The sequence below is a fragment of the Esox lucius genome, chromosome 13 (genome assembly GCF_011004845.1).
Source record: "Esox lucius isolate fEsoLuc1 chromosome 13, fEsoLuc1.pri, whole genome shotgun sequence".
Taxonomy (NCBI): Eukaryota; Metazoa; Chordata; class Actinopteri; order Esociformes; family Esocidae; genus Esox; species Esox lucius.
The window spans coordinates 18,295,681-18,321,757 of record NC_047581.1 but is presented as its reverse complement, the minus strand read 5'-3'; the positions used below and the strand labels follow the sequence as shown (position 1 = coordinate 18,321,757).

The 26,077-nt window shown below is 41.2% G+C and overlaps 1 protein-coding gene across 3 annotated transcripts in view; it reads right to left on the bottom strand.

Annotated features, from left to right (window-relative positions):
* Window positions 1-8,806: 8,806 nt before the first annotated feature.
* The window catches only part of tcf7l1b (transcription factor 7 like 1b), a 43,965-nt gene continuing 26,694 nt past the window's right edge, over window positions 8,807-26,077 (bottom strand). The window contains exons 5-12 of one of the 3 annotated variants that reach the window (XM_010876374.4): window positions 15,661-15,796; window positions 15,370-15,472; window positions 15,013-15,096; window positions 13,209-13,355; window positions 12,546-12,708; window positions 12,343-12,450; window positions 11,417-11,468; window positions 8,807-9,715 (exon numbers count right to left, since the gene is read on the bottom strand). In XM_010876374.4, the coding sequence (XP_010874676.1) occupies window positions 9,228-9,715; window positions 11,417-11,468; window positions 12,343-12,450; window positions 12,546-12,708; window positions 13,209-13,355; window positions 15,013-15,096; window positions 15,370-15,472; window positions 15,661-15,796 (1,281 nt within the window). In that variant the 3' untranslated portion in view covers window positions 8,807-9,227. Of the gene's footprint in view, window positions 9,716-9,758; window positions 11,174-11,416; window positions 11,469-12,342; window positions 12,451-12,545; window positions 12,709-13,208; window positions 13,356-15,012; window positions 15,097-15,369; window positions 15,473-15,660; window positions 15,797-26,077 lie in introns of those variants that run through there. The other 2 variants (XM_010876375.4, XM_020052992.3) reach the window with 2 other exon arrangements.

Below are 26,077 nucleotides of genomic sequence, written 5' to 3'. Positions count from 1 at the left end.
AGCAGGACCTAGTCACCAAAATCTCCACAGCAGACTGGGCAGAAACCTTGAAATATATTCAGACCTGTTCAATCCACACCTCACATTATCTTAGACTGTTTAAGATCTTACACGTCACAATATTCCAAAAAACTAATTACCAAGGATCTTATACAGGGCAGGGAGAAAGTAAATGTCTAGCTGGCGAAGGGGGTGATTGGGTATGTTCTCTGTTTTGTCTTTTGTTTTCATATTTTTTTGTATTGTTTTTATTCTTGCAATTGTTTTAACAACATAAAACACATTCAGTACAATCTTTTGTTAAAATTCCGGCAAGTCAATTTTTTCCATTTCTTTCCCACTTTCGACAACAGTGTCTTACTTTGGGGAAGAGATAGAAGCTCCGCCTTTCCATTGCTTGCAGGGTCAACCAAATGTGCCCTATGCCAACAGTGTTGCCACCACAATGCCCATATAGTGCAAACAACCTTTGTAAGATTTCCGAAAGTTTTGTTTAATAATGTTTGTAGTTATGCTTTTTGCAAACAAGAATAACAGCCTCTTCATCTTGTTGACATGAGCCCAGAACTAATTAAAGCTACCCATTAACACATTAGTTAGCCTTCTAATAAGTCTGGTAGTTATGTCATGGTTAATCTAAGGTACAGGATTGTCAATAAGGGTAAAAACTGCAAAACATCCATATCTACAGTTTTGACTTAATTTCCCTGTGTGCGTGACCTTGTCTTTACTAGAGGCTGTCTGTCGATTAATCTCACTACAACCCCTACTTTCAGGTTTAATTCAAGGGGTTGAACAAAAATATTGTATGAAACATTGAGGAATTGCAACCATTTTCATAAACCCTTATTTCAGGAGCTCAAATGTAATTGCACAAATGAACACAATCATAAATAACATTTTCATTTTTAATACTTAGACGTAGAGAATCATTTGCAAGGAATTACTGCTTGAAGTCTGGAACACATGGACATTACCAAACGCTGGGTTTCCTCCTTTGTGATGCTTTGCCAGGCCTTTACTGCCGCTGTCTTCAGTTGTTATTTGTGAGTCTTTCTGCTTTACGTTTTTTCTTCAGCAAGTGAAATGCTTGCTTGATTGGGTTGATATCAGGTAATTGACTCCACCATCGCAGAATATTCCACTTCTTTGCCTTTTATAACTCCTGGGTTGTTTTCACAATGTGTTTTGGGTCATTGTCCATCTGTAAAGTGAAGCGCTGTCCAATCAACTTTGCTGAATTTGGCTGAATCTGAGCAGACAATATATCCCTTTACAATTCAGAATTGATCCAGCTGCTTCAGTCTTCTGTCACATCATCAATAAACACTTGTGACCCAGTGCCATTGGAAGCCATGCATGCCCATGCCATCACACTGCCTCCACCATGTTTTACAGATGATGTGATATGCTTCGGATCATAAGCTGTTCCAAGCCTTCTCCAAACATTTTCTTCCCATCATTCTGGTACAGGTTGATCTTAGTTTCATCAGTCCTAAGAATGCTGTTCCAGAACTCGGCTGGCTTTTTTAGATGTTTTTTGTCAAAGTCTAATCTGGCCTTTCTATTCTTGTGGCTTATGAATGGTTTGTACCTTGTGGTGAACAGGATCCTACGATGATCGTGTTTATCCTACAATCAACAGCATCCCACGATCATTCACCACTGTTGTCTTCCGTGGATGTCCAGGCCTTTCTGTGTTGCAGAGCTGCACTTTAAGCCCATATTTATTATTTAACTGTAACCTAAATATATTCTGGTAAACGGGCAAAATAACAAAACGTGTGTCAATGTCCTAATATTTCCAGACCTAACTCCTTCGTGGTTAGTCACTCATTGCAAGTTAAAAGAAGAGGGCAGAAGTGGGCATAACTGGAGGAAAACCTCCCAACGTCCTAGCATCTGTTCACTCTCTCCTCGCTACCTTTCCTTCTTCTCTCTGCTGCTTAGACCCCTTCCGACCCCACCCCAATCCATACTGTTCACCACCGCGCACTCCTCCCCACTTCAGATTTCCTCTCTTTTTATGACTTTGTCAACCACAAACTGAAAACAAGGTTGATGATATCCTTACCTCATTTACTCAGTCTATAGGGCTCCAATGCAGACCGATCTGACTATGCATTAACTGGCTTTCCCTGGCTCTCTCCAGATGAAACCCTGCAGCTAGGGATGTCGGTCACCCAACAACTTGCCCCCTTGACCTCCTCCCCTTTCCAAAAAATCTCTGAACACCTCCTCCCAATATCTCCCTTTTCCAGAAAATCTCTAAAGAACTCCTCCCATTACTTCCCTCATCATCAACCCTTTCCACTGGTTGTGTCCTGTCTGACTTGAAGATGGCCGGAGCCGCGCCCCTTCTCACAAAACCAACACTTGACCTCTTTGATGTTAAAAACTACAGACGATACCCCTTTTGTCTTTCCTTCCCCAAACATCTAAGTGCACTCTCTCTGATCAACTCTCCAAAGCCACGTCTCCACCCCAGGAACTATACCCAGGAACTATACCCAGGAACTATACCCAGGAACTATACCCAGGAACTATACCCAGGAACTGTACCCAGGAACTGTACCCAGGAACTATACCCAGGAACTATACCCAGGAACTGTACCCAGGAACTATACCCAGGAACTGTACCCAGGAACTATACCCAGGAACTATACCCAGGAACTATACCCAGGAACTGTACCCAGGAACTATACCCAGGAACTATACCCAGGAACTATACCCAGGAACTATACCCAGGAACTAAACCCAGGAACTAGGAATTGTCTTGCTCACAATGACCTCAACCATCCTTGATTCAGGTGTGAATGTGATAAGACTGCATACCCCATAGTATGTTGTACCAAATTAAAGGTAACCATGGTACACTTTCATGATTCAGTGTACAACAAGTACAAGAACATTGACAAGAGGGAGCTGGCCTACTTAAACATTAGGAGCAGCAGAATGTTACAGTGGTTTTTGTGTTGTTTTGAGTAAATGCCAATAATACGTCTTAATACAGATTATTTAGTTTACTCCCTCTACAGTGAAAATAATCAAATGCTTGATACTCAAAGCACTGTTTTTAAATAGAGAAATCTTTATTTAGACAAAGTTTAGCAAATTAAAAAAGGTTAATTATTTGTCCTAATTCACTACTTTAATCATCTCACAGCTTTAAAATAACAAAAACCTGACAGATAACCTTATGTGATAGTCAAGGACAAAAAAGGCGAGAACATGGTTGGCTAGACGATTATCAAAGAGATTGTGAATAATAAGCAGGTAACAGTTTTAATGCAGAAATCAATAGAGATATTTTGTTAAATGACCAGTATGTATTTATCCATAATGGTCACTCCATTGGATCATAAACATGATGTGTTGGGATAAGTGATTTATTAAGCAATATTTTCAGTAGGACAGGGCCCTCCAAGGTGGAGGAGTTGTCTTAAGCACTCTTTGGTGACACCAAACTGACCAGGACTGAGGCTTGACTGTGCTGCAGTCTGATGAGTGTCTGGGGGGCCCAGAGAGCAATGCAAATTGGCCAGCATCGCCTGGGAATGAGGGAGGCATCATCAGCTAAGATGTCCTGGTCTCATCGCTCTCTTGTGACTCCCTTCGATAGCTTGCGCACTTGCAAGTTACCTGACATAATCAACTGAGAGTGCCTTCGTACACATTAACCCTCACAACTTCCCGTGTGGAAAAAGCTAAATGGATTATGGCGTTATGGTCTGGAATAAGGCTTTAACTCTCCTGAATTTGATTGTAAAGGGAGAAAAAAGGGATATGATAAAATCAAAAATATTTGACTGTAGGAATATCTAGGTTGAGTAAAAGAAAACTAAACTTGGCTGAGAGGTTCTCTTATTGTTTGGTTAATTGTTTTACCACCTGGTGATTTAAATTTCAGTACAATAATTATTCCAGCCTCACAGTGTGGAAACATGCTGTACATATTAACACAGGAAAATCTCTTTTTTTTTACTTCCCTGGGCTTTTAAACTTTGTGGATTATCATATACAGTCTTTCTTAAATCTTCAGGGAGGTCTGTTGTGGTTAAGCAAGCCATCTTAGGTTCTTCCAGTTTCAGAGGAGAGGAATAGCCTTAATTTTCCCCTCTTGTCTTTGGTACACAGTCTACTGATAATTTTCACATAGGAAGGCACATTTAACATTTTATTGACGGTTATTACACGGGTTAAAGACAGATGGAGAATGGAAACTTCACAATACATGCTGGGCTTTGAGAAGCCAGTATAACAGGCTGTACAGGCAACTCATTACCTGTCATTTCAGTGAGGGAATGTACAAGTAGCTGAGGCCAGCCAGGCATGGCCCAGGAGACCGCAGCCTGGGATGATGTAAGACAGAGAGGCAAACAAGCAGAGACTTATTATAGCTACTGATTGGTTAAAACATTGCCGGCAGACTGACAGCTCAGAATCTCACCGCAGGGCAAAAAGGGAAACAAATCCTCTGTGTGCACAGGTCTGTCAGTCGCTCACAGTTCAAGCCATAAAGAACGCCATCTGAAGGCGAGGGACACCCTTGTCCTGAGGGCATTGTTCGACAGCTGTGTTGGGGAAACGTTTGAAGTTATGGATAATGAAAAATACTAATGAAGACAATTGTTGGTATTGGTAGCATGCATATCAAATTAGAATGAAACTTTTGTCTTTTGTCAATTTTCCATCATAATGTATCATGTGTTAAAGCTGATCAGGGACGTCACAAGAAAATAATGGAAAATCAAGCCTCGTTTTGGGGGGTCTGGGCATACTCCCCAAAACATCTTTTAATAGTGTATTTTAGAGTAAGAATTAGTGTAAAATCTATCAAAATAAGGTTATTGCTGGTTAAGGTTGGCAAAAAAATATACCTGTCTCATAGTTTGTGTTAGACACTGATCTAATATGACTTAAATTCTATCTAAATAGAAATTAAACTCCACTCAGTATTCATCCATCCAACACCAACTTAAGTCACTAAAATGGTACTATGTAACCAAAAATACTTTTGTCAACTATAGTTCATGAACATCTACATACAATATATTCTGTTTATAAGCGAGATTTCTCTGGATCATTCTGAATAATTTCAAAAACAGATTTAGTAAATAGCCCATTCATCTCGGAATAAAGTCATAAAAAAATTATCATAATTTTAAAAAGAAACATTTAATAACCCTATCTCCCTTTCTCTGTACAGAATACGCTGCAATATGTTAACTTCAAACCCAAACCAACATGAATCTGTGAAACAAGCACAGTTTTGCAACTGTGTTTCTGATTATTATTTGTGAATTACAAACATTAGCTAGCCTGTCATTAATGGGAAATTATTAGTTTCAGTAGTTGGTTAGTTTTGTCGCAAAGAAATACGCCCTCCTATTATCGGCCACCGTCCCCAATTATTGACCACCTTACTAGTTTGTTGAATTGCATTATAATTTATTTGTATTTGTATTACAAATGACATATCTTAGTCTTCTCTGAAGTGCCTACTAGAAAGTTGTAGCTGGCTTTCTTGCCTTCTGGCAAAGAAAAGAAAGACTGATCACTTATTACATGACGTCTGGTCTGTCGCTCAAGTCGAATTTCACGAACTGCAACGTCTTAACAATTTCCATATAAGATCTCAAAAAATGTTTTTAACATCCAACATTTCTATAGAAAATTGTGGTGGGCTGGCTGAGGTTATATTGATTAGCAAAACGTACCTTTGCTTTCCAGTGCTATTACATTTTGAACTTGAGAGGATTCACTTCTCCGACCACTAGAAACGTTGGGAACTATTCTCAGAAGACAGCTCGCTTCAGATGAGCGAGTTACGTTCAAGGCATCAAACTCAACCGAACTCTGCCAAATGAAAATGATTCTAAATGTAAATGTGATGGAAAGGTTGACGAAAAAAAGAAATCACAGAGAAAATCTATTGACTGATATATTGACTAAAATAGGCCCAGCGACGTAACTCAAGCTGATGATAATGAACATTGTAATCAAACAATAGAAATATTTTACAGTGTCTTCATTAACCATATTTATTTAATGCTCAGACACCAATTGTGACAAGTGACACCATACCTGTGCAGGGGGTTGCCTCGGTAAAATATTTTTCTATAGTACCCAAGACCAATATGTGAATTCATAGCTATGGTACTGCAATATGGTTTTGATTAAATTGAACTTTTACATTCAGGAAGGGTAACCCTGGGCCATGAGGAACCAACAGGGGAGTAGGTTAGGAGACAGTAGGTAAGTACATTTCCTACTATCTGGATGTTGCAGGAATACGATTTATTCTTCTATTTGATTAACTAGCCAAACTACCAATAACCTCAGTGACAATCTTACTCTGCTCTTTCCCTTCTTTTTGAAAGATATGGGTAAGGTGTATATATATATACATATAGGATGAAGTAAGTGTCACAGGGTGTAGTAATTTCACTGTGCTGTTCCAGTCCAGTCTGCCAGCTAGAGGCTAACTGGTCCATCCCTGGCACTGCTCCTCTTCTCCAAAGCCACCAAAAACTGTAACCTACCTTGTGTATTTTTCACTAACTGAATTGCCTAATGAGGTCCCATGGGCTACATCCCATTACCTCTGAGTTAATTAAAGCCTGAGCACTGTGCCAAATTGTGAATAAAGATGCAGTAAAACTGTGAGGAACAGGGAGAGCAAACAGGGTTTGGTGTGCTGGGGAGGTGGCTGACCTGCTTTTTTGTCGTTGTTATGGGACTTTACATTCCAGGAAGGAACAGATGTCTATTTCTTTATTTATTTGTATTTATTTCTGGCTTTACATTTCATTACCTTGGCACAGCCTCTCATTTTCCAGTGTGGTTAGCCTAAATTCACCCTATTAAAGATTAAATGGGGATAGTTCCCCAACCACCGTCATATTTATTACAACAACTAAAGCACCTAAAATACAATATATCACAGATGAATAAACACTTCCAATATTTTTCTTAAAGAACTTCATAGTACCTCAATCAACTGTTGATAGGTTATAAAACTCCCAGTAAATAGATTCCTTCCAACTAAGGGTTTTACATTCATATTATGTGACAATGATATACAGTGGGGAGAACAAGTATTTGATACACTGCCGATTCTGCAGGTTTTCCTACTTACAAAGCATGTAGAAGTATAGGCGCCGATTTATGTTTTCCTCTGTGGGTGCTCATAGGCGCACGCCATTTATATATATATATATTTTCGTGGGTGCTCGCTATTTTCCGTGGGTGCTCGAGCCCCGGAGCACCCACGATATCGGCGCCTATGTGTAGAAGTCTGTAATTGTTATCAAAAATCCAGAAAATCACATTGTATGATTTTTTAATAATTAATTTGCATTTTATTGCATGACTTAAGTATTTGATCACCTACCAACCAGTAAGAATTCTGGCTCTCACAGACCTGTTACTTTTTTTTTAAGAAGCCCTCCTGTTCTCCACTCATTACCTGTATTAACTGCACCTGTTTGAACTTGTTACCTGTATAAATAACACCTATCCACACACTCAATCAAACAGACTCTAACCTCTCCACAATGGCCAAGAACAGAGACCTGTGTAAGGACATCAGGGATGAAATTGTAGACCTGCACAAGGCTGGGATGGGCTACAGGACAATAGGCAAGCAGCTTGGTGAGAAGACAACAACTGTTGGCGCAATTATTAGAAAATGGAAGAAGTTCAAGATGACAGTCAATCTCCCTCGGTCTGGGGCTCCATGCAAGAGAGCTGAAGAGAGCTGGGACCACAGTCTCAAAGAAAACCATTAGTAACACACTACGCCGCCATGGATTAAAATCCTGCAGTGCACGCAAGGTCCCCCTGCTCAAGCCAGCGCATGTCCAGGCCCGACTGAATTTGCCTATGAACATCTGGATGATCCAGAGGAGGAATGGGAGAAGGTCATGTGGTTTGATGAGACAAAAATATAGTTTTTTGCTCTAAACTCCACGTGCCATGTTTGGAGGAAGAAGAAGGATTAGTACAACCCATCCCAACCGTGCAGCATGGAGGTGGAAACATCATTCTTTGGGGATGCTTTTCTGCAAAGGGGACAGGATGACTGCACCGTATTGAGGGGAGGATGGATGGGGCCATGTATCACGAGATCTTAGTCAACAACCTCCTTCCCTCAGTAAGAGCATTGAAGATGGGTCATGGCTGGGTCAGCATGACAACGACCCGAAACACACAGCCAGGGCAACTAAGGAGTGGCTCCGTAAGAAGCATCTCAAGGTCCTGGAGTGGCCTAGCCAGTCTCCAGACCTGAACCCAATAGAAAATCTTTGGAGGGAGCTGAAAGTCTGTATTGCCCAGCGACAGCCCCGAAACCTGAAGGATCTGGAGAAGGTCTGTATGGAGGAGTGGGCCAAAATCCCTGCTGCAGTGTGTGCAAGAACTGGTCAAGAACTACAGGAAATGTATGATCTCTGTAATAGCAAACAAACGTTTCTGTACCAAATATTAAGTTCTGCTTTTCTGATGTCTTAAATACTTATGTCATGCAATACAATGCTAATTAATTACTTAAAAATCATACAATGTGATTTTCTGGATTTTTGTTTTAGATTCCGTCACTCACAGTTGAAGAGTACCTATGATACAAATTACAGACTTCTACATGCTTTGTAAGTGGGAAAACCTGCAAAAATTGTCAGTGTATCAAATACTTGTTCTCCCCACTGTAATTCATTTATTTTCCAATTAATGTACATGCTCAGTGAGTGATGAAAGTGATAGTCATCTTGCAGAGAGCTTGGAAGAAAGGAGAACCAGTCATTGCTAAGAAACAACCTCAAATGTTTATTTAACATGTCAAAGGGGGTGTCACACACTTGGGAAATGAAAAGGGTAGTTGAAAGGACTGAAATTATTGGGCAGAACTATTAATTAAACTCAGTACTAACATTTATCAAGTTTTGGCTAAAAGGAAGTGTTTTTTTGTTTCTTTTAATCGTTTTTTTTTCTTAAAGAAACTTTTATACAATTAGATCACTGGATAAATGCATAAAAAAGAAACCAGTTCTGCAGTAAACTTTACAAAAAATACATTTTGTTTCATTGAGAGGAGTAGAAAAGGAGGGGATCAAATATTGACCAACATCTTCCTTTTTCATCATAAAAAGGTGTTCTAATATCTATTATTTTTTGAGTCAAAGCAATATACAGCAGAATAAAAGCAGAAAATAATTGCTTTTGTAGATTTAGTCAGACGATTTGGTTACCAAGGAGAGGGGCTGCGACTGGAACAGGGCATGATGTGAATGCAGGGCTGCTTGATGGAAAGGAGAGGGCGGGGAGAGCATCGAATGGTGCAGGGAGCTGAAGGGGATTGGCCGAGAGAGAATGGCAGCAGAGTGGCTGGAGTGGCTGCCTGAAGAACCAATTGGGATAGAGATGCTTGGGTGAGAAGTGGAGGAAGAGGAAGAGGATGAAGAGGATGAAGACGAAGCGGATCCAGAGGGCTTGCCAGTTAGGAAGTGGTGGTGCAGGCGTCCCTCTGGTTTGGTGGTGAGGGACAGGGGCTGGGCCTGCTCTGAGTGGGTGGCAGCTGGCGCAGCTGGGGAGGCCAGAGCGGCAGAGGGTGTGGCTGGAGAATCCAGCATGCTACCATGAGACGAGCCAGGGCTGTCACACATCTTCTCCGATGGCAGGTACTGCACACACTGCTTCTTGTTCCTGATTGAAAAGTCTAGGCAAACAAGCAGTGGGGTTTTGTCAATAGGTTACAAGTCTTTCAACAGTGCCCGTTTCTTGCATACAATAATAGCTGGACAAATATTCAGACAATGTACAGAACATGAAAAACACAGTAAATTAATTCCAGATTATGTATTGTTTTTAAATAGAACTCTAGTGCTTAGTGATTATCCCAAATGTTATATGTTCTATTATTAAATAAACTAATTCAACTAATTCAACGCTCCATTTAATAATTTAGGTCAAGACTCGGACAAGCTGTGAGATGCTGTGCTTTCAGGAGTTTCATTAGTCAAAATACATAACCTAGTTTAGCACAGAAATATTTTATAATTAACAACAATGACCATAATCTATTGCGCCTGGCTACATAGACTGAGAGAAAACAGTGGACACTAGACACACTGAGTTAGTGAAAAGAGTGATAGGCTGATCCAGAGGGTCAAAAGGACTGCAGGCGACCGTAGACTGATCTACAAATCATTTTGCATCATAAATAACTACCAATATGTATTTGTAAATCGGTCAGTCAGTCACAATGATCCTCAGAATTATGGTAAGAGAAAAGTGTAGCCCAACTGACAGTGATAGTAATTATTAAGAATCCTGAAAGTAATCCTGAAATCAACGTCATCATAACTGAACTTGCTAATGTGATTTTGTCAGACAGCTCTGCAGTATGATTAGGGAGCTAGTTATCATAGCTAATCAGCTTGCAGCTACTAGCCTAGCTAAGATGGGAACAGGCTGAGATAACATGGCTGCTTGTGGTGGGCTGTCTGCTACTGCTAATGAGATAATTACGACTTAAGAAAAAATCAAGTACTTTCTTTTTTATAAACAAGCACCCCAGTAATTAGCCTATGGTCTATGTTGTTAAAGCACTGTAAGGAACCAACTGTAAGGAAATGGGCAGGTGACAGTATGTGATGGCTAATGGGAGGAGCGACTAGTAGAGGAGCAGAGAGTTCAAAGAAAGATTCCTGCCAGCATCATAAGAGATTTCTGCAAAGGAAAACTAGAAATATGCTGTGTGTGCTAAACTGAAATGTGTCTTTATTTTATAATACGTTCAATGTAAACAAAAACAGAATAATCTTGACTAACTGAAAATCCCAGTTATTATCAAACTGAAACCAAACCCAATCATAAAGGATCTACTAATCACTCAGCACTTCCCATAAGGTATGAACTGCAAAACAAAATGGGTTGTGTTTTAGAAACAAAAGCAACTGGGTGGGAGAGAAAATGTATGTGATCGTATAAAGAAAGTCGGTGACACGTTAAAATTCCTGAATCTAAATGAGTTTGAGTGCTGTGATGCAACAGACCAGACCACTGTGGCATGCGGGTAGAATGGCAAAGAGTGGCCTTCAGTACTTCAGCCTGTCTGATTCATTACAGCAGACATACCTGCCACAGAGCCACTATCAGCACTGAACCTCATATGCTGCTTGTTAAAGTGTGAAGAGAAAAAAGAGGAGTTAGTCAAAAAGAAAAAAAGCTCTCAAAGCATAAAATGGTGTTATTCTGCATATTGCTTGTTGTACGGGAGCTCAGTCAAGTCACGTGTACAAGACAAGTCAAGGGGAGCTTGAAGCACTATTTCACACAGGCCTATAGATGGAGTCATTTTTGTCCTAAATAGAGAACAAATGTCCAATAGAATGACATATAGAACCGAGCCCCTTACCCTCTGGTGTTGAGTCTGGCTTATTATCTCTCTTCCTCTTTTTCCGCTTTCCCTGCACAGATAAAGAAAACAATGTCTTTAGAAAAAAGGGTAACTAAGCAGCACACTTTAACACTACCTCATACAAATTCAGAATAAGAACAACAGTTATCATTATAGACATGGTATGGAGTTGCTAGTGGAAGTTAATGTTATGTAATGTAATGTAAAAAGGGATTACAATCAATTGAGACAATGTAGTGCACCTATATAGATTAATTTGTGTGTAACTGTCCTGCAAAAAACATATCCCAGTAAACCTATTCCAGGTTTTCCTATAACAGAGGCCTGGTCCTAATCCCTACAGGTGAAAAGTATACCCATAACATGATGCTGCCACCACAATATTTAAAAATACATAGGAATCAACAACACTGTATAAACTCCACATTACTGGATTAAAGTTAGAAGGACCATGTGTTAAAAAAGTTAATTAATTATACTTATAAAACATAAACAGAACATCTTCAAAATAGAGATGGCCTCAAGGGCATTGTGCAAGCTCTCAGACACCATTATCAATGTCAATCGAAGTCTAAATCCAATACCACATAACACAGATTAACTAACTTTATTTTGAATTATTGTGCTTCTAGTGTCATGTTTTATGTATGATTGTCATTGGCAGGTCCTACAGAGATTAGTCAAAATAAATATAAATGTTAAAATACAACATTGACTTCCACTTGGCACTGTTCACGGAATCATTTTGTAACCAACTGGTAATGAGTGGGTGCTTACACAGGGTGTCTGCAGATTTCAGCAAGTTACATTTAAGACTTTTAAAGGCTTTTTATTTAGACAAATACATTTTTAAGGACCTGTGGATACCCTATTACAAAGCCCCCATTTCCCCCATTTCTGAAAGATCCATGGGATCTACTTACATAGTTATCTCGTGCTGACCAGCCTGGATAGAGTTGGGAGTGGAGTTGCCTCTCTTTTCTTGCCAACTCATAGTATTTGGCCTGCTCTTCTCTTGATAGTGAGTGCCACTGTGACCGCAAACAAGACAAAAAGCCAGAAATTGTCAAAGCATTCATAAACTGTTGTGTTGCTGTGGTCAGGCAGTGAGCTGTGCTGTGCTCACCCTTCGTCCCAGGATCTGGTTGATGGCAGCGCTCTCCTTCAGCGTGCACTCTGCCACCACCTTGGCCCTCATCTCCTTCATGTAAAGCATGAAGGCATTTAGAGGCTTCTTGATGTGAGGCTTTTTATCCTCCTCCTTCTTTGCCAGGCCAGGAGACTTCCTGCTGATACAACAAACACACACATTGCAAATTACACTTAAAACAGTAGTCCTTGTGTGTGAGGTCGGGTTTCCTTCAGAACTCCTGGCTGACCCTTTAAACAGAAACAAGCTATTCTTGAATCATGGCCCTCTAAATAAAATTATTCGTAGACTGGATACAAAGATCATATTATATAAGACTGAGTTTAAGTGAAGGAAAAAAGTTAGTTAAAAGCCCAGTCTAGTCAGATGTTTTTGGAAATATCTGGAATTGTATTTTTGACCAGTTGCATGATTTGACAAGGCTAATTTGATTATAGTAAACCAGTGACCAAAGTGCAGCTCAGTAAAGTCAGTCAGGTCTGTTTACTGAAGAAATCTCCAAATTGGTTTCTTAAAACCCACACAATCCAACTGAGCATTTCAAGGGCCAAGGGAAAATACATTCCAAATAAAAATTGCTATATACGTATGTTACAGATGAAATATAAAAGGGCTGCATGGGGCTTTAATGGTCCTTACGAATGCATAGAGGGACTCATGTTGTCATGGCTGTTGGGCTCCTGCTTGACGGCCGGGGAAACGATGGCAGGATGCGGGATGCCGGTCTGGTGCAAGCCATGGGGATGGTGGGGTACCATGTGGGGGGAGAATCGGCTAGACACCAAACTGGAAACAACCAAGAAAACCAACACAAATGTTTGACAAACTCTCAACAAACTTTTCACAGACTCTTTCTGTCTGATCTGTCAAGTCGACTTCAACAGGTTCGGCCGTCTGTCTGGGGTCTAGACTAAATGGATGTCCACAATGAGCTGCATATTTATTTTTTTGTTCAAATAAAGACTTTTTCAAAAGCCTCTTTATCCTCCTATACTTGGAGAAAACTGGAGTGTGTGGTAACCATGGTGACCGAGGGGACCTGACACCTGAAACCACTTTCCTCCCCATGTTCCAAACCATGGCGGGCCTTCCACTGCTAACAGAACAGAACACCTTCAGATAACAGCATTCATTATCCGAGAGCTAACACAATGGTACATTGTAACTGAACAAAGGGCAAAATTAAGGTCCATGCTCCTCTGCAACACATTCTTGTTAAATACATGATTGAAAGGAAAATTCTTAAATGCTTCATAAAAGTCAGTATGACCAAATTCTCATAACATTTTACAGGCAGATATGGTACATAAAAGTCCAAAATAGATTCTAGCCTGTGTAGTAATTTTTCAAGTGTGCGAAGATGTTATCCTTGCTATTAAAGTCCAAATTAGGACACGCTTATACAGGAAATATAAGGACAATCTAAACTCTACAATTCTTAAACAATCCTCTCACATGTAAAAGAGGGGCCTCTTGAACCATTACTATCACCTAAAATCAATCAAACATTTAGGTACCGTATATACCATATTACGGTTTACAGAATTTATGACACGAATGTCAAGTTCAGTGGGGACGGATGGTAAGAAAAACTTTGTACCACTGTGAACCTGAGAGTACTATTGATCAAACTGAGACCCTGATGAATATTTCATCCCATTCCAGCACCGGAAGGCTTGCTAGAAATCTTTCCAGTTTCGATAGTGGGGCAGAGAGTTAAATCAGTTGGGAGTTGTCGGTTCAGATAAGCTTTGATTTATCCTAATCGATTCTTGAACCCTTTCATCTTTGTGTGTGTGTGTGTGTGTGTGTAACAGAGGAGCACATAACATTGGTCTGGCCATGCTAGTTCATAGAGAGAATACAGTGCTTTTTAAGGGCTAGACCTTAAAAAAAAGACTGCAGTGACATATCGTACAAAGTAACAGTGACATATCGTACAAAGTAATTGCAAGATAATGTAGTTACACTGCACTGATTGTAAGCTCTTTTTATAAGGGCTCTTATATACAAGACTTAGCCCAGAAATTCCTTTGTAGTCTCTACCCCACTAGGTGATCATGGCTGGATACCCCTGTACTAATCCTGTGCTAAACAGAACTATAGTCTGTGATATAACCACAGGATACTGAATATATTTTCAGAAGAGTTGACAGGGATCGCTGAAAGTGAGTGACAAAGGGCAGAGGCCCAACCATAAAAAGGGCAGAGACCCAACCATAAAGAGGGCAGAGACCCAACCATAAAGAGGGCAGAGACCCAATCATAAAGAGGGCAGAGACCCAACCATAAAGAGGGCAGAGACCCAACCATAAAGAGGGCAGAGACCCAACCATAAAGAGGGCAGGGAACCAACCATAAAGAGGGCAGGGACCCAACCATAAAGAGGGCAGGGACCCAACCATAAAGAGGGCAGGGACCCAACCATAAAAAAAACACTCACCTGGACATGGATGCATTCATTGCGAGGGCAGGATACGGGTGGCGGAACCCCCCCGGGGGGATGGAGTACATGTGCTGGCCCTGTCTGAGAATGAAAAGAGAAGGGGATCAGACACAGCTGACTTGGAACTCACCAGCACTAATCTGGCCCTTATTAACTGCAATTCACTGGATGCAGAAAAGCGACATTTCAATTGATTCCAAGACCCATAGCAAAACCCATATAATAGCAGGAAATCATATTGCAAATAATCCAGTGTTTTGGTATCAAAAAGAAATCCATGTGAGGTGTAAAAGAAGCACGTGAGAGTGCACAATGAGATCTAAACAGTATTATCTCCAGCGGTGTTTTACTCACTGTGGCACCAGCCAGCCCAGAGGGTGGGGGATCTGTCCCACGGCACCAGGAGACAGGGGGTAGTATGGAGACAGCTCTGATGGGTGGGGCGTCCTAGGAATGCCTAAAGAACACACAAGGGACAGTTTAAGCATTTGGGTCATTTTGCTTGTCACGGGCCAAGGTCATTTTGTCTTGTAATTCAAGTCTGACATCCTAACATTAACATTTAAAGCACTCCATGTCATGTTTTGCATCAGATAATATCAGGCAACATGATTCTCCATAAGGTTTGTGAGTGCATGTGTGTACCTGTCTTTGGGTCAAGGATCTCTGGGGAGAGGTGTGAGGGAGGGGTTCCGGGTGAGAAGTGTTCATTGCTGTAGGTGATGAGGGGGGTCAGCGGGTGTACATGGTGAGCATGCTGCACTACTGGGACTTTGTTGGACTGCCGGAGAGACAAGAGGAAAAAACAGAGGGGTTTTACACACCGGAGAAAGTGGATGAGTTAGACCAGGTTCTCCAAAGGCTCACTGAAGATAACACGAAATGTGTAACATGCCATGCAATGTCCTTGACATGTGTGGTTTGACATGATCGTTTTATGTCAGTTAACATGAAAGTAATCACTGAGTCATGTACATTGTTGGTAATCACTGAGTCATGTACGTTGTTGGTAATCACTGAGTCATGTACGTTGTTTGTAATCACTGAGTCATGTATGTTGTTTGTAATCACTGAGTCATGTATGTTGTTTGTAATCACTGAGTCATGTATGTTGTTGGTAGTCACTGAGTCATGTACGTTGTTGGTAATCACTGTTGTTGGTAGTCACTGAGTCATGTATGTTGTTTGTAGTCACTGAGTCATGTATGTTGTTTGTAGTCACTGAGTCATGTATGTTGTTTGTAGTCACTGAGTCATGTTGTTGGTAATCACTGAGTCATGTATTCTGTTGGCAATCACTGAATCATGTATGTTGTTGTAAATCACTGAGTCATGTTTGTTGTTGGTAATCACTGAGTCATGTATGTTGTTGTAAATCACTGAGTCATGTATGTTGTTGGTAATCACTGAGTCATGTATGTTGTTGTAAATCACTGAGTCATGTTTGTTGTTGGTAATCACTGAGTCATGTATGTTGTTGTAAATCACTGAGTCATGTATGTTGTTGGTAATCACTGAGTCATGTATGTTGTTGGTAATCACTGAGTCATGTATGTTGTTGGTAATCACTGAGTCATGTATGTTGTTGGTAATCACTGAGTCATGTATGTTGTTGGAAGTCACTGAGTCATGTATGTTGTTGGTAATCACTGAGTCATGTATGTTGTTGGAAGTCACTGAGTCATGTAAATCTGTGCCTGCTTGTCGGCCAGCCTTCCTCTCTGTTAAACAACGCAGGATGTGGCTGTGAATGTGATGGGCCTGATGATGCAATCTGGATCCCCACCAAGACACAGTGAAAGCATGCGAGTGCATGCCAACACCATTACGGCCATTTAGTGGCGAGAACTGTTTGTTCAGCCCAACAGGCAAAACAACAGGGCCCGAGATCCAAAAGTCACACCAACACAAGCTCCCAATACTCTAGGTATCTCATAACACATACACATGGCTTTATTTCACATGACTAAGGCAGCCCACACTGATCCTCCCTCTACTGATCAAAGCCTGTATGACGTTACCCTGTCACATAATTTGGGGGCTGTCAAACTGATCTGGTTTGATTTCTCTGCACTGGAAGCACTTATCAGTCTGACCGATGGAAATACAATTGTATACACTGAAAGCACTCACAATTTATCATCAATCACAATATGATGAACCTAAGATGTTAAAGAATTACCTGAATATAGCTACCATTGTGCAGCTAGCTAGCACAGCGATTCTAAACGCTAGTCCTCAGGGGCCAGAAAGGTTCCACATTTTTGTATTTGCCCTAGCATTAAACAACTGATTACAATGATCAACCTAAGATTTGTTTTTACTTTAAGTAACAACGAAAATGTGTACCCCTCGGGTCCCCAGTACCAGAATTGAAAACCAATGAGCTGGCAGACCTGGCGCACCGCCAGAAGGAGGAGGAGGAGGATTATGATGATGATGATAATAATAATAACCAGCGTCTCTACTTTCATTAGGCGGCGTTCAGCCTCCCAGTCATTTCCCCTAGCTGCCCCGCTCAATGGAACGCTTGTTGGCCCAAGTCGTCACATGGGAGAGCTAGCCGGTGGGGGGGAGAAAGGAGTCTTGTTCCTCCAACCTCTCCTTCTTTCAGTATCCCTCCCCACCCCCTTCTCAACCTCTCCACTAACCAACGAGGTCCAGGAAGGAACAAGGTTCGCATTGACACGGCTGTACGCCCTCTTACTTCACGCTGCTTAGAATTGTTCCAGATCTCAGGCATGCTTTTTTGCCTCTTTTTTAAGCAGTTCCAATCTTTCTGCCTCTTTAAGTCAAAGCAAACTTGTTTCTCCTGTTTCCAAAGCCTGCTTTGATTTAAAAAATGCCAGTTGTGATGAGGATAATATTTACAGATGCAAACAGGACTAAGAGAAATTGTTTTAAGACTGTAATGGAAAAGTACATTTATTTAAATGTGCAAATTAGGTTTAAATAAACAAAAAACAACATGATACTGTTTATATATGATATAATGTTGGCATAAATACTTTATCTACACATTGTAAAAAATCCAGCGCCCAAATGTTATGTATACTTTAAGCTATACTTTGCTGTTCTACTTCATGTTCAGTGTGAGTGAATGTTCCCTATGTTGTGGATGCTGTTTGAGACCTCTAGACCTGAGTGCCAACACATTTTGGGAAGCACTTCAGTGAGAATTGCAAAATGATCAGCATTAATAATTCATAATTTGGCAAACACCAATGATGTGTTTTCTTAGAATGTGTGTGTTATTTTTTTTAACAGTGTCAGTTTCAACATGGACGCCAACAGACTTTGCATTTGAGGAAAGCCAGCCAAAATGAAATGTTCAAAATATAAATATGTAGGTGTAGGCTGTCGCATGCAAAACCATTTTGGACAGCGGCCTACCTGCTTAACCCATCTCCAGAGGTGAAGTCCCTCTGTGGTCTAGCTAGAGGGTAAAGGATGATTACCTCATCACTTTCTACTGGGTTATTAGGTATTAACTGAACAGCAACAAGCAAGTCCCTCCCTCTGGATCAGGATATTGTGAATGACTCCAAAAACAATGTTTTTATAACAACAGTAATTGTATTAGACTTTGTCATTCTGTCACATACAATTTTCATTGATATGAAGTAGTTCAACAGTAGTTCCCAGTTAGCAAACATAACACTTCGTTCTCAAGACAACAACAACAAAGACCATTGATTAAAGTTACTTCATCATGGTTCTAAATAGGTAAGAAATAACTCTTCAGCCCATTAAACCACCATTAAGCCTCTAATAACCCTCCTATCCATAACGGCTTCACATGCTTGGTTTCATGACCCATGGGCCAGGTGTAATAAGGAAACCACATGGAACACGAGCTGTGTTTTAAATATAAACAACATCTATGTGACGGCCAGCACAGAGAAAGAGCAATCTAGGACCAGATGGGAACTGCTCTGCCACACAGACATCATGCTCTTTATAAACCTGACTTCTTGTTGAAAAATCGCCAATCCACTGCAACAAAGAACAAAGCCTTCACAACTGGCGTGTGGCAACGCTAAGGAATTATATAAAATTTGAGTCGACATGATAACAGGAAGATGAAAAATAGCAAAAAGTTGCTGAGCCAGTTCAGAAACAAGGTGGCTGTCTGTTTAGCGGTTTGAGGCGAAAGAGGGCGAGGTGGCAGTACCTCACCGAGCCGTTAAACTTGGAACGCAGCTAAGAAAAGCACCGTCCTTGGTTAATGTGGGTGGAGGGGTGGATTTCATTCAAGCAAACATGTTTTTGGATCCTGCACATCTGAATTGAATTACTAGGCAAATAGCTGATGGGGAAGAGAGCTCAGAACAAACTGAATAACCCCAGAGCTTTGTGTGCCTTTCTGCTACGAGATCACTTCTGGGTGGGAGGCTCAGAGGCCTTTCAAAACTCTAGGAAAGAAAGAGTGAAAAGAATGCATGGCATGCAGAGAAATCCAAGCCTTGTTTGTCAACGCCAACAGGAAGAGAGTGTGGACTGACTGTGTCCTTTAAAAAACAAACCCGCCAACAACTACACTAGCAGTCCCAGACAAGCTACGTCACTTTTCATCTGGCCAATCATCTCCTCTAAAGGGGTAAACGTATATAATGCTTAATGTAAGAAAATTGCAATATTACCCTGCAGTCACCAATAGGTCATTTCGTGTTTCATCAAGGTCAAACAAAGAACAGATAGGCCAAGCTAAAGGGCAAGCATGGACAAAACATCTTATTTGTTAGGAAGCAGAGAACAATTATTTACTAACTCTCATCAGTGATAATCATTAACATGGCATATAAACCAAAAATATATCACTACTGACCTTTTGATATATCATTGATACCTTTTTCATAAAACTTAGTTTTTAAGTGTCCCTTCATGTGTATTAGTGGCTGTGTACCTCACCTGCTACTGTGTCTATAAAAGCAGTTTTCTGCAGAGCATATTGGGACTGCCGCCTTTCCATCAGTATTCTGTTCAAGCCTCCCAAAGCCTTTGATTTCTTGATGGACTCGGGTTGTTCAACGCGTAATGCAACACTGGCAAATCTCAAAGGACATCAAGCCAAAGGTCTGTCGAACTATTTTTGACCAGGAGCTAGCAGAAACTACCATTGCCAAAACCAATCTGTACCATTCTGGATCAACATCTTTACAAAAATGTGTTCACAGTCTAGTGTGCTGAAAAGGGCTATAGGATCTCAAATGTTTACTGTAATAATAAACTATATGATTTTGAATATAATGCCTGTAATCCCTAATAGGAGAAATACAATAAAAACAAAAGGCAATTGAATGGACATGCTATCTTTGGAATGCAAATCCATTGTCAATGATAATGTTTTTAACAACCAATATGTTTACCTCCATATTGCACTGACTTATGAAATGCTACTGACACACAAGCACTAAGGGTTTATTTAGTCTACAACCAATAACATGTTTGATTCACACTGGCAACGAGAAACTCATGTGTGTGCAATGGTTTCGCCAGAGCACTGACCAGGACGGCATATACACTCACTGACAATGTGGTTTACATGGTAACCAACATGGCACTTTCTGTTGAAGAAGTTCACCTAAATAAAACTACCGTAGTGTTAAATCCCTGTAAAGACCAGCTCTCCTACTGTCATTTTGATTGCCTTGTAAAGGGATATTGAAACACAGAGAATAGAATTCTTCTGTCTTTGTCAAGTTCAGAGCAGGAGGTCAGACTGAGCTGTGAGTACTGATGTTCTAATGACTGGAGCAGACCTTGTTAAAACATTCCTTTGTAAACTTGCTTAGCAGTGAGTCACTTGTAATATTCAGTATAACATGGACTAACCTAACTTAGCAGGGGTAGAAGAAATGCCTGAACGATCTTACAGCACCTGATTTCAGGGGAAATTGGAAGCTAGGTTGAAGATGACAGAATTCTTGAAAAAGGAATGTCTCCATTTTCTGGGGACTCCATGGAGGTTGAACATGGGCAGATTAGTGGAAATGGTAGAAAGACCTGAAGGAGCATTCGTTTGTAATATTGACATAGCTTGATCACCTGGTGAACATTAGTCTAGTAAGTCTAGAGTTAGTCTACTTTGATGTGTGTTACTGCAGGCAAATGCCCTGTCCAGTACCATACTCCTACCACTACTGGTGGAAAAACAGGACTGAGGCTGTCCCCCAGAATGCATCACCTGGTCCCTGCATCGCCTTTGATGTATAATGCATGAAGAGGCAACCCTCTGAACACAGGGTGTGATATGGGGGCGGTGGGGGGTTATTCACAGACAAGCCCGTTCCCTTATCCTCCGTCTGCCCCCCATACTACCAAAAGCAATACCAACTGAATGCTAAACCTGTCTCGTGAATAATTGAGGATCTCGGCCGGAGCTGTCGCTTATTAGCATACAAGCCTTATGGACCCAATCTGTACAGCAGTGACAGGACAGACAGCCTTCCAGTTCCCCGGGCTGCTCATATACACAGAAGGTTTAATTTCACAGTCTCTTCCCTCTAACTCAGATGGAGAAGTCCATGAGAGGCCAGCTCCATCATTCATTACAATGTACGTCGTCGTCTACGCTGAGGAATGATCTGATGCGTCAGGAATCTGATCATGAGCAATGGCATCATCATCTCATTACTGCTGACGACCTGGTGCTAAATGGTTTAGGCCCCGAATACATTTCTGATATGCTAACAGATTATAAACCAAGTAGGGCTCTTAGATCCATGGACTCAGGTCAGCTAGTAGAGCCCATAGTCCAAACTAAATATGGCGAAGCTGCATTTAGCAGTTATGCTGTATAAAACTGAATAAACTACCAGAAGTTTTTAGATGTGCCCCAAACATATCAATATTTAAATCCAGGTTAAATACACTTCTCTTTTCATGTGCCTATGACTGACCTCTTAAACTTTCCATGTTTTTGTATTAATTATAAAGCACACTGAATTGCTTCTATTTATGAATTTGGTAATATCAATACTGATTTCAGCAAAGATGCATACAAATGCCATACACGGAACAGTGTGCATTTTGTTATAACAACATACACAGATTTGTGGGAGAAATTGTGTAACTATTTCAAAAACGTGTATCTGATGTAGGTAACCCTCCAGAGTGATATGTCAGGCATGTACTGATTGTACATGACTTGTATGTAAACCTCGAGAGTATTACATGACTTATATGTAAACCTCAAGAGTATTACATGACTTGTACGTAAACTTCGAGAGTATTACATGACTTGTATGTAAACCTCGAGAGTATTACATGACTTGTATGTAAACCTTGAGAGTATTACATGACTTGTATTTTCAGAGGTGTTACATATATTTCTGAGATATACACTCACCTAAAGGATTATTAGGAACACCTGTTCAATTTCTCATTAATGCAATTATCTAATCAACCAATCACATGGCAGTTGCTTTAATGCATTTAGGGGTGTGTTCCTGGTCAAGACAATCTCCTGAACTCCAAACTGAATGTCAGAATGGGAAAGAAAGGAGATTTAAGCAATTTTGAGCGTGGCATGGTTGTTGGTGCCAGATGGGCTGGTATTTCACAATCTGCTCATTTACTGGGATTTTCACGGACAACCATTTCTAGGGTTTACAAAGAATGGTGTGAAAAGGGAAAAACATCCAGTATGCGGCAGTATGCCTTGTTGATGCGAAAATGCCTTGTTGATGCTAGAGGTCAGAGGAGAATGGGCCGACTGATTCAAGCTGATAGAAGAGCAACTTTGACTGAAATAACCACTCGTTACAACCGAGGTATGCAGCAAAGCATTTGTGAAGCCACAACATGCACAACCTTGAGGCGGATGGGCTACAACAGCAGAAGACCCCACCGGGTACCACTCATCTCCACAAATAGGAAAAGAGGCTACAATTTGCACGAGCTCACCAAAATTGGACAGTTGAAGACTGGAAGAATGTTGCCTGGTCTGATGAGTCTCGATTTCTGTTGAGACATTCAGATGGTAGAGTCAGAATTTGGCGTAAACAGAATGAGAACATGGATCCATCATGCCTTGTTACCACTGTGCAGGCTGGTGGTGGTGGTGTAATGGTGTGGGGGATGTTTTCTTGGCACACTTTAGGCCCCTTAGTGCCAATTGGGCATCATTAAATGCCACGGCCTACCTGAGCATTGTTTCTGACCATGTCCATGTACCCATCCTCTGATGGCTACTTCCAGCAGGGTAATGCACCATGTCACAAAGCTCAAATCATTTCAAATTGGTTTCTTGAACATGACAATGAGTTCACTGTACTGAAATGGCCCCCACAGTCACCAGATCTCAACCCAATAGAGCATCTTTGGGATGTGGTGGAACGGGAGCTTCGTGCCCTGGATGTGCATCCCACAAATCTCCATCAACTGCAAGATGCTATCCTATCAATATGGGCCAACATTTCTAAAGAATTCTTTCAGCACCTTGTTGAATCAATGCCACATAGAATTAAGGCAGTTCTGAAGGCGAAAGGGGGTCAAACACAGTCTTAGTGTGGTGTTCCTAATAATACTTTAGGTGAGTGTATGTATACTGTTTCCACTGTGTGAAGACAAGTGAACTGCGTGTGTTTAGAAAATACAGTATTATTGTCTGTTCGAATAGCATATATAATAAACATTCTGGTACTATTGGCTATTTATCAAAAGTGAACATAAAAGTAAATTTTAAGTTAAACGTGTTTTGTTATTCTATTTCATGTATATGTTTTTATTCTAGTATATGTTTCTATTTTTATTTCATTTTTTTATTCTTTGCAAAGCACATTGAATTGCTTCAATGTATGAATTGTACTATATAAAAAAAAACTTGCCTGCTTGCTAAATGACAAATTAATCAGCAGAGTCACTAAGGGAGAATAGGCATCCCTACAAATTATAAGGTAGGTAAACCATACCAATAAAGGGCCGTATGTGCATGACCAGTGGATGAATCAGAAGGTAAATGCATATGTGTACTTAAGGGTCGACCCCAGAACTTCCACAATCAATATCAGACAAAAGCCGTCTCCACGCTAGCCATCATGAATATACAATCACGACATGTAATGACTGCTGGCAGAAGAAAGCAGGAATACATAAAGACGCTGGTTGACGGATGCTGTGCTGCTGTCCCCTGGCTCCTTCCGCACTCCTCAGGTCCCTCTCTGGCTGGGTTTGGCCCTGGCCCCTGGGCAGTAATCCCCGGACCCATGCATGCTCCCATCCTCTAACCCTGCTCTCATTAGCGTAGCGCTGGGCCCTGCTGGAGCCTGCTTCCTGGTCCCCCCTGGTCCCCCTTTTTGCTGCTGGGGTAATGAGCACATAATCAGCCGGGCTCCCTGGCAGCCTCCCACCAGAGGGGCATGCGGTGGGTGTAAGGGCACAGTGGGGTGTTTCAGGCTGAATCCACAGTTGCCTGGGCTACGAGTCTCTGCTGCCTCTGGATTAGAGAATGCTTCTGCTCACACGACTGACGACCTTTAGTCTCAGATCACCTGATCTAGCATGGCTACTTCACAAGACCACTGTACAATACTCAATTGCCGGGAAGGCTAAACCTGATACACAGGAGCGAGTGGGGAGACTGTCCTATACACAAATCGAAAGTAAGACAATGAAATATATAAAGACATTTTTAAAAATTTGCTCAATTCCTTAAGTCTGATTGGCAAAGTCCTGATCCTTATCCACTATAAGTCTCTATTGATGTTCCTGGTTCCACAGACGTTCAATAAAGATGAAGGTCGTACAGATAGAAGGCTCACCGCAAAACTGGGGAATTATTTTCATGTGGGTCTTATGTCTTCAGCCAAGGAAAGGCAACTGGAACCAAGCCAAAGTCCTCAGTGTCCACAACAAGTCTTCAATAGCCCCTTTCATTTCTTCCTAATTCAATTGTGATTAGTGTGCCTCTCATTCAGATGCTGGCCCATGCATTTCATAATGTCATATATTAAGTAAATAAAATAAAATCCATTGGCTGGAGTCAAACAAATACACTGTGTCCCGCAGACAAACGAGCCATGTTCACAGAGTCACTGACAGGTCAGCACTTATTGTAATAAAATATCTTTAATTGGCTTCCAATTGAGAGTGAAGTCAGCCACAGAGCAGCTCTGGATTCCCCAGGGCAAGGCTAGAAATGCTCGCACTGACAACAGCTTCCATTGACGCCACTCAATGAGGACTTTGTCAAGTGCATCATTGCGTTTATGAGATCCGACAAACGCACCACAAACTAAACAGACCCGTCTAGCCAGGATCACAGAGGTCACAGGCTGAGTCATTGTGGTTATTTACTCACAGTGACTGAGGGTGGCTCTCTGGGCATGACTACACATCACTTCCCTCACCCTAGATCCCTCGGATATGATAAGAGGCAAGATACACTGTTCTATTTTCTCTCCGCACTTCATGGTAAGTTGATCCTTACGTGGCTATCTTTTGTTATCCCTCGCACGCACCCACATGGGGCGTAACAGAACCAACTGTACCTTTGAGTTTATTCTCGGTCAGAATGTCAGAGTCAAAAGCTATGGCAAAATATAATAACCTCCTGGAATCCCGACATTTAATTATAATGTCACGGATTTGTATAGCGTCTTTCTACAGATTATGGTACTCAAAGGGTTTTACATAGCCGAGGAGAAATGCACCTACTCCATCACTTCCCTGGCTGCAGAACAAACAATTTGTGCCAGGGCACCCACCACACATTGGCTATGTGTTGATGAGGTGAGGATGGATACATTTTTGTGACCACACAACACCCATCTTAAATCCCCATCTGAAAGACGGCACCATACAAACGTGTCCCCTTAACTGTCCTGGGAATTCATCTCAAGACCGGGGGGGAGGGTACACTCTACTGGCCCTCCAACAACACTTCGAGCAGCATCTGGTCTAAGTTCCAGTGTTTTACCAACCCTGCTTAGCTTCAGAGGCTAGCCAGCAGTGCAACGCAGGGTGCTCTGGTAAATAAGAATCAACAGTTTGTTCCAGAAGGCATATGAACAATAATCTTGTTCTGAGACACTTAGGCCCAAATGCCTGAATAGTCCAG